This window comes from Myotis davidii, unplaced genomic scaffold (genome assembly GCF_000327345.1).
Source record: "Myotis davidii unplaced genomic scaffold, ASM32734v1 scaffold424, whole genome shotgun sequence".
Taxonomy (NCBI): domain Eukaryota; kingdom Metazoa; phylum Chordata; class Mammalia; order Chiroptera; family Vespertilionidae; genus Myotis; species Myotis davidii.
The window spans coordinates 170,893-186,713 of NW_006295827.1; the positions used below are offsets into that span (position 1 = coordinate 170,893).

The window sequence follows — 15,821 nt, forward strand, 5'->3', positions numbered from 1 at the left end:
CCTTCCCCTTCCCCTTTCCCTTCCCCTTCCCCTTCCCCTTCCCCTTCCCCTTTCGACACCAGGGTCCCAAAACATGGGTAGTCCTTAAATCTGGGGCCAGGGATGTAAGAGTGTGAGCTTGGGAGAAGGCGGTTTTCTTTCTGCTTTCTACGAAATCAGTTAATGCAAACCTCGGGTGTGGGAGGGCAGAGAGGTTGGAACCCACTAGAAATGGCCCTGGAGAGAGACCAACTGCCGATTTGGGGCTGGAGATAGGAATGACTACCCCTGACAGAGCCACAGTCAAATCCCCTCTGGACAACAAGACTCAGAATTGATGCCTCATTGTCCTCTCCTGGCTTCTCAGAGATGGAGCCAACTGGGCCTTGCGCCCTCTTCCTATTCCCCTCGGAGACCTCCCAACCTCTTCTAGCCACTCACCCCCCACGTTGGGGCGTTACTTTTGTGGGAAGTTTGCACTACGCCCCAAGCCCCAGTGCAAAAAGACTTTGGACAGCCTGGCAATTCAATGGAAGCTGCAGTTTGGAAGCCAGAATTGGTTGGGATCTCAAAGATGTTCACCCAACCCCATTCATTTGCCACCTAGATACAGCGAGCTCAGTAAAGCCCAGGGGTTGGTTTTGCCAAAGGTCACCCAGCAAGCCGCTGGTGGGGCACGGATCAGGATCACGGCAGCCCGCACAGTGGGGGAGGCATCAGGGGCTTTTTTTCTCGCTGCTCTGGGAACTCCCAGCCCTGAAAGACTGTTGGACCAGGTAGGCCTCTGCCCCGGTGACTGACAAGCTGGTGTCATGGGCGTCGCTGAAAAATCAGGCCTGATCCAGGGAGCTGTCCCCACAGCCTCCTGGAAATGGGATCTGGGAGGCCTCCCAGGGCCTGGTGGTGACTCTGAAAAGCATCCATTTGCATTGTTGTGCAACTATCCCCACCATCCATCTCCAGAGCTGTTTTCATCTTTCCAAACTGAAACTACATACTCATTACCTATTCTCCCTCCCTCCAGCCCCTGGCAGTCACAGTTCTACTTTCAGTCTCTAGATGTATTTGAAACTATAATTTAAACAAGAAAACCATGTTAGCATAAGTTCACTGATAAATTATTTGATTTCAAGATTAAACTTTCTTGCCTTTTTCTGGCATTATGTTGTTTATGTCAATGATCTCCCCTCCCCACAACCTTATAATATATTCTCTTTATTCTCTCTTTCTTTTGATACCTTTAATTGACATATATATGTCATATATATATATGTCATATATATATGACATATATAAATATATATATATTTCAGAGAAGAAGGGAGAGGGAGCGATAGAAACAATGATGAAAGAAAAAAAGGTAAACATCAATGATGAGAGAGAATCATTGATCGGCTGCCCCTGATCATTGCACGCCCCCTACTGGGGATTGAGTTGGCCACCTGGGCATGTGCCCTGACTGGGCCTCAGACTATGACCTCTTGGTTTATAAATCAGTGCTCAACCACTGAACAACACCAGCCGGGCACAAGTTTATATCTTATGAGGTTAATTTCCAATGTGAATTTTTTTCTCTTAAGTATTATTTTCATTTTCCTTTTTCAGTTCATCAGTGGCTATGTAGGAAGAGCTATCTTCTTGTAACCCATCATATATAAAGACAAATTTTTTATTTGTAAAATAATCTTTGTTCTTTTTATACTTTTCATATATATGAACATTTTACTATAAAAATATAACCTCAGTATATAAAACTTATAAAAGATAAGAGAATAAAATTCACTTATGATGTTACTGTTACTGGACGGCCCCCTGAGTCAGAGGGTGAGGGCTGTCCCCTCCTCAGTTCTAGTCAACCTCATAAGAAAGATTTCAGATGAGTGACAGACCACAATGTTGTAGCAAAGCAAGCAAATTTAATAAGGGAGCAAGGCAAACAAATTTTAAAAATACACTTATCAAAAGCACAAGTGGGCAACCCAGCTGGTCTGAGTGCCCCTGGTGGAGGTTTAAGGGTTTTATACTTTTCTGTCTGTAGGTTTCAAGGTTCCTCTGACAGATATCTTGGGCAACAGACTAGATTTCAAGGTCCCCCTTTTACTTTTTTGTGACTTTCCCCAGAATTTCTAAGAACATCTAGTAGTTTTATCTTGGCAAGTCCCAAGACTGCTGCCTTCTTTATTCAGTGGGTGAGATAAATTCCCCTTTTTCTTCCCTCCCCTCCTCCTGCCCTAACATCCCCCAAGTGATACTTGTTCTTGAGTTTAGTTGGCACAAATGGTATTAATTCAATCTTTGTTCTCTGTTTTCTCAGACCAGGCTGACTTAAGCTATGTATTCTCTGGTTAGGGAGGAGAGGTATTAACCATTTTCTCTCAAGTGTTTTTGGTTGGGGAAGATAGAATTTTGCACTTTACAAGCTGTCTGCAAGTTGCCCAAACTGTTTGGCCTTGTTTAATTTTCTTGTCTCAGTTTCTCCGTTCATTTGCTCAGGAATATTCCTATCTTATTATTATCCTGCTATATTACCAATGGTATGATACACATACCATTCTTATTGTTTTGATGGATTCCCTTCCTTCTCTACATGTTGGTAAACAGATAAGATTACATATTTTATAATCTTACCTTTGCATACACATGATTTTTTATCCAAGCCTTTCCTCTTAATATTTATTAGTATTTTCCCATTGTGCACTTGCTTTTTAAACATAAATTTTCATGGTTATGTAATATATCATTACATGAGCCACCTTAAGTCCTTTCTGAAACATAGTAAATAAATGAATGAGCAAATAAAATGTTTCTCTAGAGTATGTTCTAGAATTCGTTTTACCATTTTTCTTTCGTTGTTTACAATTTCTTTTTGACAAATTATGCTACAATGAACATCTTTACACATAGTACATTTTAGTTTTTTTGTGTATTTTTTTTAGGTTAGACTAATGAGAGTAGAATTAAACCAGACCAAAGTACTTGATATTTTTAAGGTGTTTGATATATGTTGATAATTTTTTTTAAAACTTTTAAACTAATAGCATAATATACATCATTTTATTTTAGATTTTTTCTAATTTTAATAGGTTTCATTTATTAATGTAATTGAACATTTTCTAATTTAACCTATATGTACTTATCTTTTTATGAACCATCTCTTAAGTTTTTAAAAAAGTTTTATATGCTTTAAAGCTTTGTGAACTACATTTTGCTAAAGATGAGTTACATATCAATCTAGTATCCCTTATCATAGTGCTTGATAATCTCTTAGTAATTGGTAATTCATAGCTTTTTCCTTTATACAATACTGAAATGGTTTTTATAAACCAATGTGCATGTGTAAATGATATTTAGAGGTTTCCCAGGCAGTAGCATTATAGTTTTCCTACATTCAAGTTGGCTGGCCAGATTATTCTTGGCTTGCTTGAGTGATAGTTTGGGAAGAATGCTATGACTTGAATCCATGTGACTAGAGAATTTGTTTCAGACACATTTGTGGCTTTTGAAAGGGCTTCAGAATGCACACTGAAAAGAAAAACCTTCCCATGCCCTCCTATCTCTAACGTGACAAATGATTTTGAGGGAAAAAAGATAAAGTGTGAACCATAATTGCATTTTTGGGCACTTTGTGGTAATGCATACAAGCTGACATTCTTGTTTCGTGGGTTTGCATTTCATAGCCCTTCTTGCAGTCCAAATCCTGTGTGCTTTCAAAACTGTTTTTGCCTGTAAAAACACAGATATTTAAATATACAGCATTGATGATCATGAAGTTTTATAAAGTAATGCTTAAAAAATGATCTTTGATTGTCAGCTATGACATGAGATAGGCTCCAAAGAAAGAAGGTAGCTGACGAGATTGTTCCCTTTATAGGGTGGAAAGTGGGAATAAATTCCTTTTATTTGGTATGGGAATATAGAATCCAAAGCCCTAGGCCTATATGTGCTGGTTTTTGTACAAGTCTAGAAGTACTGGTGTGTAAGACAGCATATTTTGGGGACATATTGCCCAGCTTTGAGTAAAAATCATGTGCTTCAGGGGTGCTGTGACTCAGATGGTAAATTGGAAGTGAAATGCTAACACATTCCGTCCTCTTTCCTGTCACAGTCTCTAATTGTAGCACATTTTGGTAAATAGTGCCCTTTAGGCTGCATCTTTAGCCTTCTCCCTCCTCCTTAGGTTTTTAATATTTTTAGGTTTACAGGCCTATTTGAGAATCCAATAAAACCTGTGGATCTCTACCTCAGAAATATAGACACATATATACACAAAATTTCAGTGGATTCATCGGTGCCCCTGAAGCCCATCAGATAAAGGACTTCTGTTTCATAGTCTCCTCAGTCAAGCTGACCCACTCAGTTTGATTGCAGCCTATTTGCTGATGATCATAAATCTGTATTTCTCAGTGCGTCTCTTTCCTGAGCCCCGGGCTCATAATTTCCAACTACCTTCTGTATATCTCCACCTGGCTGTTTGTGAGGACCTCAAACAATGTCCAAAATTGAACTTATGGTCCAACTTGTTCCCTGATAGCAGAAGCTAAGTAGTAGGAAAGTAGAGTAGGGGTGGGATAAGGCTGTGCTCATCAGTATTTACATAATCTCTGAACCAATGAGCAGATATGAGGAACAGAGTCCTCAAAACATACGGGGCAACACTGACATAATTTCAATTTCAGATAAACCATCTAGACACATCAATAAGGAAAAACAGGACTTGAACAACAGACTTATACAGAATACTCCACCCCATAACAGCACATTCTTCTCAAGAGCACATGGAACATTTTCCAGCATGTTAGGCCATAAAATAATGTTCAGTACGTTTTAAATTATTTAAATCATACAAAATATCTTCTCCAACCACAATAAAGTTAGAAATTAATGACAGAAGGAAAACTGGATAATTTTCAATATGTGAAAATTAAACAATACACTCTTAACCAAAGAAGAAATCATTAGGGAAGTTAGAAAATACTTTGAGATGAATGAAAACAAAAACAAAACATACCAAAATACATAGGATGCAAAAAAAGCTGCATAAAAGGTAAATTTATCTCTATAAAAAATGAAAGATCTAAAATGTAACACCTTGAAGAAGTGGGAAAAGAACAGAAAACTATACACAAAGCGAGCAGAAGAAAGGAAATGATAAAGATTAGAGCAGGAATTAATGAAATAGATAATAGAAAAAATAGAATCAACAAAACTAAAATAGGATATTTAGGATGATGAGCAAATTTGACAAATCATTTGCTAGATTACCTTTTATTTTTATTATTTTTTTAATTCTCACCCAAGGAGTGAAGATATTTTTCCCACTGATTTTTAGAGAAAGTTGAGGAAGGGAGAGGGAGAGAGAGAGAAACATTGACTTGAAAGAGACACATCCATTGGTGGCCTCTGGCTCACGCCCCAGGTTTAAACTTGCAAATCGAGGTACTTGCCCTTAACCGGGCATCAAATCTACGACCCTTTGGTCCAAGGGCCAACAAACACTCCAACCACTGAGCCAAACTGGCCAGGGCTAGATTACCTTTTAAATGCCTGTGATGATGATTCCTATTTCAACTTATATTGGTTATTTTAATGTACTGTTTGTTTGTTTTTATCAGTTTTGCCTGAGGTTTATAAAGTTTTATATATTTTTAAAATCATCTTTTGGCTTTGTTGATTTTATCTATTTTATCTGTTTTCTACCTTGTTTCTTCTTTTTTATGGTTTTGGGTTTAATATGCTACTCTTAATCTTAACTTCCAGAGATGGATGCTTAGATCATTGGTTCCCACCCTTATTTTGTTCTTAAATATTCACTTAAGGTATAAAATTCCCTTTCACCAGGGCTGTATTAACATCTTAGATGTTTTTATATGTAATGGTTTTGGTTTTTAGTTAAAAATATTTGGTAATTTCCTTTTTTTTTTTGCTCCCATGGACTATTTAGAAGTTTATTCCTTCATTTTCAAACATTTAGGAATGTTCTGGTTATCTTCTTGTAATTAATTTCTACCTTAATACCATCGTGCCAGAGAATCTATTGCTAGTTTTTTTTTAGGTTTTTGAAATTTGTTAACACTTGCTAAATTTATTAACTTTGGCCCAACAAATTGTTAATTTCAAAAAGTCTTTTTCATTTACTTTAAAGGAATATTTATTCTGCAGTTTTTTGCTTACAATTGCCATATAATGACATTAGGTCAAGGTGGTTAACTGTGTTATAATAATCTTCAATAACCTTACCAATTTTTAATATATATTTTTTTTATTGATTTCAGAGAGGAAGGGAGAGGGAGAATGACAGAAACATCAATGATGAGAGAGAATCATCGATTGGTTGCCTCCTGCATGCCCGCGCCCCCCTGCCCCCCCATGAGGATCAAGCCCACAACCCAGGCATGTGCCCTGTCTGGGAATTGAACTAGCAACCTCTGGTTCATAGGTCGATGCTCAACCACTGAACCACACTAGCTCGGCCCTAATTTCACATTATAGTGTGTTTTGTTATTTTCTTTGTTGCAAACAAAACTCCTCCTCCTCCTTTTAATTTACTCCCTTAAGGAGCTGGTCAAATGCCCATGTTCCATTCTCATTGGAGCCTTCACTTCCATGTGGTAAACAGCTCAAGTTATTTCAACATTTACTCCTTTGATATCATTTCAATAGCAACTGTTAATCATTCACATAAATTTTACTGGTCATCTATAAAATAGCTAGTCCTCAAGCTGGGCAATCACCCTGTTTACTCTCACATAGATGAGAGAGAAACATCGATCAGCTGCCTCCTGCACACTCCCCACTGGGGATATACCCGCAACCAAGGTACATGCCCTTGACCGGAATCGAACCTGGGACCTTTCAGTCCGCAGGCTGACGCTCTATCCACTGAGCCAAACCGGTTTCGGCTGAACTGGCAACCTCTTGATTCCTGGGTCAATATTTAACCGCTAAGCCACACTGGCTGAGCCAAAATGTTTTTTTAAGCGAAGCAATAAAAAGTTCCTTTTGAAAACACAGAAATAAATGGATACATTAATGGTGCATGTTCATTTTCTCTGTCCTGGTACCGGGCTGGCATTTGGCTTGGACTGGAATGGATTCCTCATAATTTGGATTGAGAGATGACTCCTTTACATATTCATTGAGACCTGTAATTCTGGACATAGTGCCTGCACATCAAAAAATGTCTTCATTGCCCTGGGCTGTTTGGCCCAGTAGTTAGAGTGTGGGCCTACAGACCGAAAAGTTGCAGGTTCAATTCCCAGTCAAGGGCGCATACCTTGGTTTCAAGTTCCCCAGCCCTCATAGGTGTGCATGCGGGAGGCAATCAATCCATGTGTCTCTCTCACATCAATGTTTCTCTCTCTCTCCCCCTCTCCCCCATACATACACACAGACCTCCCTCCCTACCACTGTCTCTAGAAATCAATGGAAAAAAATATTCTCAACTGACAATTAAAAAATAAAAATTTTAAAAAGGCTTCATTCTTGAGTGAGTGATTTAATTAAATTATTTGAATAATTCATCTTATCTGTTTTCATGTCATAATTATAACACTTTATTCCAGATAATCTCAAACTTTTATAACCCAATGTACAATTTTAAGTGCAATGTTGTTGCTATAGTAAGGAAAGATAGTTGCCATTAACTAGAACTCAATGACCAGTGACCTCATAATCAATTATTTCTTAGTAGAATTTATGTTTAACATAGCCACGACATTACTATTCCCCAAGAGCATTTTCTACTGTTTTATACTTTTTCCAAACGGGGTTGAAAAAGATACAGATTTCAGAATTCTTAAAATTTTTTAAGCGTGCATTTCAATTTATAGTACTTTTGAGCAGAAACTTCATGGCATATATTAAGATTTATTATGGAGTCTCTAGCAGTCTCTTGGAAATAATTATTTTATAGAAAAAGAAAAGAGTGAGTAAGATGAAAAATAGTAACTCTTCACTGATGGAGACCATTATGGAAGGATCTCACCCATTTATTTCTTTTTTCAGCCAATTGTCTATTCTTCCTGTGTCCAAGATATAAGAATGATGAATCCTCCGACCCTCCCCTTAAGAAGTTTGGTGAACATAGAGTGCAGTTAACTGTTTCTAGTTCACAGCTTCTACACGTTCCCAATTCAACTCACATTCCAGTCCATCTTATCCAACTCCACCCAAAAGTCAACATACTGAAATATTTCTTTTTTAAGAAAACATTGTTTCAGTACACTACCATGCTTTTGAGTTGATTAATATTTTTCTTCTTAATATAGGAAATGTAACATTCGCTCAGTTGTTTCTGGACAGCACAAGACTATTGAACTCTCCAAGAACCCGGGTGGAGATTTGCAAAGCTGCCAAAATATTTTTAGACAAATGTGAATATGTAAACATACATGCTATCAGCTATTTCATATTTGTGCTTTAGAGATAATGAGTCTCCAGTGGGCCACAAGAGCCAAGTGGGATTCAAGATGTAAATTTAAAAACCTAGATTCCTTGCTGTATTATCATATCATGTGCTTTCTCTGCATGTGAAACTATCGAGTCATAATTTCTTAAGGGGGAATGATTAATACTTTATTAAAAATAACGAATTACATTACAAAATAAACTGCAGCAGGCCAAGCATGGGTCGGTGGTGAAAGTTTGTCATGAACTAAGAATTATGATTAATCCATTTTTGTGCAGTTGAGTACAATTGGAAAGAAGAAGGAAGGGAGGGAGGGAGGAGTATATTATAGAGTTTATAGTGAGTTTACAGAAAGAAGAAGGAGGAATAAGTTAGATTTGAGTTTACAGTGGAATTTGAATTTACAACCAGGCGTTGTGAGACTACTCTTTTAACCTTTGGAATGAATCCTTAATACATAGTATAATCATTAGTACATGTTTCTGGAGATTGTTTAAAATTCTCTTATTTTGAAAGAATGTTTTGAGTTAAATTAAGGATTGGCACTTACACCCTGCAGGCCAAATCTGGCCTGCCACTTGTTTTTGTAAATAAAGTTTTATTAGAATATACTCTGCTTATTTATTTACATTTTGTTAATGTCTGTTTTTGTACTACAGAGCTGAGTAGTTGGAAAAGTGGCTGTAGGACCCACAAAGCCTAAAATATTTACTCTCTGGTCTTTTATAGAGTTAGGCTGCCAACCCCTGAGTTTAATCCTAAATTTCAGCCTATTCACAGGTTATATAGTTCTTATAATATACTCCACTGAGCTTTGTAAGATTAATATATTTGTGGTGTTGAAAATGTTTTTTGTCTTCCTAATTTTCCCCATATTTTTCATATTTATAGAAAAATCTGAAGAACATCTGCATACCTTTAACATGATTCATTAGTTGTTAAAATTTTGCCATGTTTGCTTCATCTCTTCATCTATCTCTCTGTATGAACATGCATGCACAGATGTTTTGTTGCTGCTGCTGCTGTCGAATCTTTTGAAGGTTGTAAAATCAGCTTCGTCAGCTTTTTGATTGTGTATAAGGCTATACAACTTTCATTTCTGTAGCACTTTGTTCATTCCTATGTTTCTGTTTGTAAACTGTAAAAATTCTCAGTATAATGCATTAGTCATCCATTGCTTACATGTGGCAGACTGAGTAATGCCCCTTAAAGATTTCCATGTCCTAATCTCTGGAATCTGTGAATTTGTTACATTAAATGGCAGAGGGGACTTTACAAATGTGATTAAGAAATTTAAAATGAAATGATCCAGTATTATCTGGGTGGGCCCAATGTACTCACAAGGATCTTCATAGGAGGGAGTCTCATGCCTGGGTTGCAGGTTTGGTCCCTCGTTGGGTGTGAGTGGGAGGCAACCTTTTGATGTTTCTCTCTCCTTCTCCCTTCCTCTCTTGCTCTAAAATTAATAAATATAAATATAAATATCGGGGTAAATAAAGATATACCATGATAGCACTAATAAAAAATTGCTAAGTGAAAAAAGTCAATCTGAAAAGGCTGCATACTGTATGATTCCAAGTGTATGACATTATAAAAAAGGCAAAACTATGGAGACAGTAAAAAAGTTGAAACCAGGGGAGATGAACAGGTGGTGGTACACTTGAGAGATTTATGCCAGTGGAACTATTCTGTATTCTACTGTCATGGTGAGTACACAGAAAGTACAGCACAAATAGCGAACCCTAGTGCAAACTAAAGACTTTTATTAATTGCAGCATATTAATACTGATTCATTAACTGTAGCATATGTACTACAGTAATGCAATTAATAATACGGGAAACTGTAGAAGAGAGAGAGGAAGTATGGGGACTCTGTGCTTTCTGCTCAATTTTTCCGTAAACCTAAAACTGCTCTAAAAATATTCTATTAATGTAAAACTGTATGGGGCAATTATTAACCCCAGCTAAAATACACACAAGTTGTGTAAAAGAAGTAAATGTGTGATATTTTTACTTTCACTTTATATAAATATATTGTAATAATAATGAAAATGTACAGAATGTGGTTTTAACACAAAAGTGTTGTGTACTTTCTTTTAATGCTCACCCAAAAATATGCTTATTGATTTAGAGAGGAGGGGAGAGAGAGAGAAACATTGGTGTGAGAGAAACATCAATCAGTTGCCTCCCATACGCACCCCAACCAGGGATACAACTTGGATCTGGGTATGTTGGGACAACCTGACTGGGAATCGAACCCACATTTCAGCGTACAGGACAATGCTCCAACCAGCGGAGCCACACCGGTCAGGGCTATTGTGTAATTTTTGAGAAGCTAGAGGAAAGGAAGTGATTCAGACCTGATATCCTCATCCTATATAATAAAAAGCTAATATGCAAATTGTCCCCTCTACCAGGAGTTTTACCAAGAGGCGGGGCTGGCTAGCCAACCTCCCATGGCCCCTCCCCGTGGCTGGCTCGGCCCATTCAGCCCCAATTGGGGCGGGCCGGACCCCATCCATGCATGAATTCATGCACCAGGCCTCTAGTCTATTATAATAGGAAGTCTGTGTAACAGAAGTGAACATCCATGCTCCAGTCTGAAGATGTTTCCCCCATGTATCCCCAAGCCCATTTCACCGTGTCTTCTGCATCATCAGATTTTGCTCTCCAGTAGGATCTTTCCCATCAATAAACAAATATGCCCTTGTGGGGGTTTTTAGCTTAATATGCACACATGCACACACAGACTTCCGTTTCTTTGCTGCCCTTTACATCAAAACTCAACCTGGCCAGCTTGACTCAGCAGTTGAGTGTTGACCTATGAACCAGGAAATCACGGTTCGATTTCCGATCAGGGCACATGCCCAAGCTATGGGCTCAATCCCAGTATGGGGTTTGCAGGAGGCAACAAATCAATGATTCTCTCTTATCACTGATGTTTCTATCCCTCTCTCCCTCTCCTTTCCTCTCTGAAATCAATAAAAATGAGTAAGACTTGAGGGAAAAATTCTTAGTGTTCTCCTTTTAAAAAAACACGCTCAAGTTTTCTTTACTCCTAGTCTCCAACTCCTTCTCCTTTATTCTGTCAGACATTCAGAATTTCATAACTACCAGGCTACTTAATTTACATTGTCAAGGTCACACTGACCTTCATGTTATTAAATCCAGTGGTCATTTTTTTTAACTCCCAGTATCTTTTGATAAAATTGATTACTCCCTTTTTTTTATGAGTTTATTTTTTATTGATTTCAGAAAGAAAAGGAGAGGGAGAGAGAGAGATAGAAACATTAATGATTAGAGGGAATCATTGATCGGCTACCTCCTGCACAGCCCCTACTGGGGATCGAGCCCGCAACCCCAGGCATGTGCCCTTGACCAGAATGGAACCTGGGACCCGTCAGTCCATAGGCCAGTGCTCTATCCACTGAGCCAAACCAGCTAAGGCGATTACTCCCTCCTTGATATGTTTCTTTCACTTGGCTTCTAGGACACGACTTAAAATATTTTTTTTCCCTATGTCATTGATATCTTCTTAGTCGTCTTTGTTGGTTCTTCTTCTTCCCGACTTTTTAATGTTAGAATGCCCCAATATGTCAGTCTTAAGTCCTCTGCTCTTCTCTATCTACCATGAGCCCCCCCTCCGCCCCCCGGGGTTACCTCATCAGGTATTGAGGCTTCACCTAGCATCTCTAAGTTAATGCTTCTCAAATTTATATATCCCAGCTCAGACCTCTTCCATGAACTCCAGAATTGTATATCCAACTGACTACTTGATATTTTCATTCATTGGCTAATAGACATCTCAAACTTAACATATCCAAAACTGAACTAATGATCTTCCAAAAATCTACTAAACACAGAATCTTTCCTAACTGAGTTGATGGCAGCTGCATATTTCCAATTGGTAGTTGCTTAGACCAAAAACCTTGGAGTCATCCTTGACTCTGCTCTGTCACATACCATATCCAGTCTGTTAGGAAGTCTACATGTAATTAGAAAAACAAATCCACAAACCTACTCCTCCTCACCACCTCCACTGCCACCCTCCTTGCCATCCTTTCTCGTCTGGATTATGGCTGTATAGCCTCCATACTTCAGTCTAAGGTAAACAGAGCAACGGAAGTCTGAGGATGGTGCTTCGTAGCTTCCCATTTCCCTGCACTGGACAAATTACTTAACTTCTCTGTGCCTTTCCCTCTAAGAAGATAATACCTCCCTCCAGAGATTGTGGGGTCCCACAAGATAGTACATATGAAGCCCTTACTTAACACTAACCTGGTGCAGAGAAAGTAGTAAAGTTTAGCTGCTGTTCTTTTCATTTCTATTTCCAGTGCACCCTCCAAATCAAACGCCTACTTTTGTCTTCCTGTCACTTCTTCAGTGCTTGAGGTGGGTGGGGTGGTGGTGGGGTGGGGAGGCTCTGTAGAGAGGTGTGCATTCTGAGTACGTAACTCATCGCTGTCAGACAAAACCCTCAGTCCTTAGTGCCAGGGAGTAGTATGTCCAGAACACTGTTTCTTGTCGCCAAAGGAAATTCTATTCCTAACTTTGCTGTTTTTGTAAGCAATGCAGGACTTGGTTTCTTGACTAAATACGAATTGCTTTGTCAGTAGAAAGTGTTCTTTTTGTCAATACCAAAACTTAACTGTCTTAATTATATATCTATACTAGACGCCTGATGCACAAAATTAGTGCAAGGGGCTCAGCCCTCGCAGCCCCGGCTTCATCCAGAAGGTCGTTCGACTCTCCGGTCTAATTAGCATATTACACTTTTATTATTATAGATAATATAGCTTAATTATAGCTGTATAATAATGTCTCAATATCTGGTAGAATAAGCCCTTCCCATTTTGTTGTTCTTTTTAAGATTACCTTGAGTAGTTTTGGTCTTATGCATTTCCATATAACTTCTATAATCAGCTTCAAATTACCCCTTCCCCAGTCCCGGAAAATAGTATGTCTCTCTATTTATTTGGTCTTGCCTTATACATCTTTTATTAGATTTATTCTCAGGTATTTGGTGTGGGGGTTTTTAATATTAGTGTAAATGGTATTATTTTTAAAAATTATTTCCTAATCACTGGCATTAGAAACATAATTTTACATATAGAAAAGAGTAAATTTTTAGTTATAAGATTGCCCTGGTCGGATGGTTTAGCTGGTTGGAGCATCGTCCCATGCACCAAAAGGGTCACAGGTCCATTGCCCAGTTAAAGCACATACCTGGGTTGTGGGTTCAATCCCTGGTCAAGGCATGTATGGAAGGCAACTGATTGATTCTTCCCTCTCACATTGATGTCTCTCTCTACCTTCCTCTCTCTCTAAAAATCAATAAGCATTATCCTTAGGTGAGGATTAAAATCAATCAATCAATAACATCGTACTGCTGTGTGACTAGTTTGGGATTTAAATAATAATTATCATAAGATTTTATGAGCTTAAAAGTATCATTTTAAGAATCATCTAGTATTTAAATTATTATGGGAATCTTGGGTACATTAAGAAAGGTTGGATTAAATCCAGGGTTTTAAGGTTGGAGAGTTCAAAAGGAAATCAGGTCGAGCCTATTCCTAGATTGTGGGAATTCGATGTTGGTTGCTTGAGAGAGAAGCGCTAGGGCTTGTTTCTCTTTCAGCCAAAATGATTAGAACTTGGGATGTTGGGATGTTGTTTTTTCTTCTTCCGATACTCTGAGCCCTCTCCCAGCCAGCCCACTTTTGGAAGTACTGGGTAAATGTGGAGCAGTGGGATCAGAGTGAATGCGTTTCACTCACTCCTTCAACCCTGGCTGCTCTTGAACTGGCAGGCTTTCCTCCAATTTTAAAACTCACCAAGACTGAAGAATAAGCCCACCCACCATCAGGTACTGCAAGCACTCGGAAGTGATGATGACAGTAGCTGTTTGCTTTCTTTTTCCAGGTCTATAAAGGAGAATTTCAGCTACCTGAATTTCTTAAAGAAAAACCTCAGGTACTGTATCTGTTTTCCCTCTTGATGTATATAGATGGGCTCTTGCATTGAAGTGATCTTTTAAAGATAATATGTGCTTGTAGTAGAAAGATTGGCCTCTGGTAATTGTTGGTTTTGACAATAATTTAATGCAGTCTTAATTTCAGAGAGCTCACTATCCTCCAAAACTAGGGAAGTACTTTATTAGTAACTAAAATACAATTGCTTGAAGTCTTCCAGCCCACACAGTGTTCCACATATAAGGGGCCTGCCTTGTGTATCTGCTCCAGGCCCATTATGAAAACAGTCACAGAGATGTGAAGTATAGCATAAGGAATTTAGTCAATATTTTATTAACTGTAAAGGGTGTCAGATGGGTACTTAAGACTTATTGGGGTGATCACTTTGTAAATTATGTAAATTATATAAATGCCTAATCACTATGTTGTACACCTGACACTAAAATAATATTGTATATCAACTATAATTGAAACATTTAAACATTTGTAAATCTCCTCAAGGATCTCCTGATCTATCCAAAAATCTCTGATAGACTTTTGCATACAAGGGGTTGCAAGCGCTGAGCCTTGGCAGGGCATGAATTCCAGAAACCCGGGTGAATTCATGAACAAGCTGTCACTCATTCACAGGCTATGGCATTTGGAGCCAGAGAATAATCCAAGATTCAGAGTCTTGAAGGAATGTCAGATTTTAAGGCTCTTTTGAATAATAAGTCTAATGGAGTCAAGAAAGGGTATTTAAGACTAAAACTTAAGGGACACCCCTGCTTCACAGCATACACAAAAATCCTTTCTAGGTGGGTTATAGACCTACATGTGAAAGGCAAAATAATAAAGTTTTTAGGAGACAAGAGAGGAGAATATTATGACCTCAAGAGGGAAGGATTTAAAAAAACGGTGGTACATCTACACAATGGAATACTACACTGCTGTAAAAAAGAAGGAAATCTTACCATTTGCAACAACATGGATGGAACTGGAGATCATTATGCTAAGCAAAATAAGCCAGTCAGAGAAAGATAAATATCACATGATCTCAGTCATTTGTGGAATATAATGAACAATGTAAACTGCTGAACAAAAATGGATCCAGAGACAGAGAAGCATCGATCAGACTGTCAAACCTCAGAGGGAAGGTAGGGGAGGGTGGGCGTAAAGGGGAGAGATCAACCAAAGGACTTGTATGCATGCATATAAGCCTAACCAATGGACACAGACACCAGGGGGGTAAGGGCATGAGTGAGGGGGTGGGGGAGCAATGAGGGAATAAGGACACATATGTAATACCTTAATCAATAAAGAAAAAAAAGAGGGAAGGATTTCTTAAACAAGTCATTGAAAATACTAATCATTAATTTTAAAATGGCTAACTTGGACTACATTAAAATTGAGAATGTTTACTTATCAGAAAGCATCATAGAGGGAGTAAAAAAAGTGGGAGAAAATATTTGAAACAAATGACT

At 38.3% G+C, this 15,821-nt stretch overlaps 1 protein-coding gene across 1 annotated transcript in view; it reads left to right on the top strand.

The window, feature by feature from the left end:
- Positions 1 to 15,821, top strand: part of TPST1 (tyrosylprotein sulfotransferase 1) — a 52,880-nt gene that overhangs the window by 32,910 nt on the left and 4,149 nt on the right. Inside the window, exon 3 of the mRNA XM_006770842.2 lies at positions 14,309 to 14,359. Coding sequence (XP_006770905.1) covers positions 14,309 to 14,359 — 51 coding nt within the window. The remainder of the gene's footprint in view (positions 1 to 14,308; positions 14,360 to 15,821) is intronic.